We start from the raw sequence: 1,750 nt of genomic DNA on the forward strand, positions 1-1,750 counted from the left end.
GGGGTTCAGGGCAAGAATAAAGACGCTGCATCGCAGGAGAAGCCCACGGCAGCAGCGTGAACATGGAAACCCTGAGTGGCAGGGCAGTTCCCCAACTCAGGACTGCTCCCTGCACTAGGGGACAGGCCAGCTTCATCCGTGCTTCTCCTGCCCACCCCGTGGGCTCCAGACTGTCCCTCCCTCTGTCCTGGGCTCTCAGGGCCCCTGGCCTCTCCTCTTCTGGAGAGGGCCTGCTCTCAGCCTGCCACAGGAGGGCTCTCAAGAAATGGGTGGGCAGAGAGGCAGGGCTCCTCCCCCGTCCTCCCCCAGCACCGCCCCCTCTGGGTGATCAGCCTGGCGGTCTTCTAGGAGAGCCCCTCAGTCACTGCCCTGCCTGGGACGCTGTCCAGAAGCAGCTCTAACTCCCTGCCTCGTGTCCTGGGCTCACTGTCTTCTGAGCGGGACTGGAGTTCTGAGAGGGTGCTCCGCTCCTCCTGTCATCTCTCCCTTTCCTTCTGAGGCCCAAGGAGGAAGGCATGCTGCGGGCTCTAGCCCTCCTTCTAGCTTTCCTGGCTCCTGGTGAGTGTGCTGCCTAGATGCTACTGGGATTTTTCTCTCTTTTTTTGGCAATGGGAGGCCGTACTAACGTATTCCTATTACCTCTTCCTCATTACATTTTGTTATTCCCTTTGCAGCCACTCAGGCATCTTCCAACTTGGAAGGGACACAAATGGCAGTCATCAAGCCGGCTGGGTCATCTGTTGTAATCACTTGTGATATTAAACAAAGCCTCACCTATGTCCACTGGTACCGGTACAAGGAGGGGATGGCCCCACAACGACTTCTATACTACCATTACCAATACTCAAGGTTGATGACAGATCCGGGAAGCAATTCAGGGAAATACCATATGTATGGAAGCTCAGAGAAGAATCGTAATATTGAACTCCGAAATCTGGAAGAAAGTGATTCTGGTGTGTATTACTGTGCTGTCTGGGAGAGGCACAGTGATTCAGACCTACCCCACACTGCACTGAAAATTTTGCTTGTGGCTGCCAAGAGCAGCCTTGGCACACACGATAGACCAGCCTCTGTCTCCCTTCCTGCCCTGACTTCACTGTGCTCTGAACAAAGAGAGACCCTGAGCTCCATGCCCAACCCCCACCCTTGTATCCCACTGGCCTCCCTCCTCCCCTGTGAGCCACAGCGCTTTCCTAAAGATAGATCTCCCATCTCCAGGCCTTAGACAATCAGTCTGGCAGACAGCATATTCTTTCAGCTCTCCTAGGAGCTAGTGGAGTCCATTCAGTCTGCTTCCTGGGACAAACAATGTCACTTAGAGTTGATCTGTTAGGGGAGACACTTAGGAGAGCAATATGTGAAGGTTGATGTTACTGAATCTTTATCCAATCATTACCCAGAGAAAATGGCTGGGAAAGGAGCTCCTGCATTACTCAGGAGAATGAGAAATGATGGAATGAAAATCTTGGACTACATGAAGACCTCAAGCTGGTCTCTGATTTATCTTTTGGACAAACTGATATTTGCCTCACCATAACCACCCATGGCACTGTTGATACAGTGAAAGTGTAGGAATAAAGTGATTGTTGTAGAGATGCCAGCCATTGTATTCTACTCACACCTTTTTTTGAAGTTCAGCCACAGCCAGAACGTTCTGTCTTAAACAAATAAAGCCGAAACTCCTTTCCACCCCTCCCCCTAACATTGACACAGCCAAGTCCTACACTGGAATGAGTCTTATCAGATTATT

General features: G+C 51.5%; 1 gene segment (V, D, J or C); it reads left to right on the forward strand.

The window, feature by feature from the left end:
• The first annotated feature begins 361 nt into the window (after positions 1 to 361).
• Positions 362 to 1,505, forward strand: LOC131392835 (T cell receptor gamma variable 8-like). The segment is given in 2 exon segments: positions 362 to 558; positions 675 to 1,505. Coding segments are annotated over 2 exon segments (594 nt in total).
• The last annotated feature ends 245 nt before the right edge of the window (positions 1,506 to 1,750 follow it).

Source organism: Diceros bicornis, chromosome 3, assembly GCF_020826845.1.
Source record: "Diceros bicornis minor isolate mBicDic1 chromosome 3, mDicBic1.mat.cur, whole genome shotgun sequence".
NCBI lineage: Eukaryota > Metazoa > Chordata > Mammalia > Perissodactyla > Rhinocerotidae > Diceros > Diceros bicornis.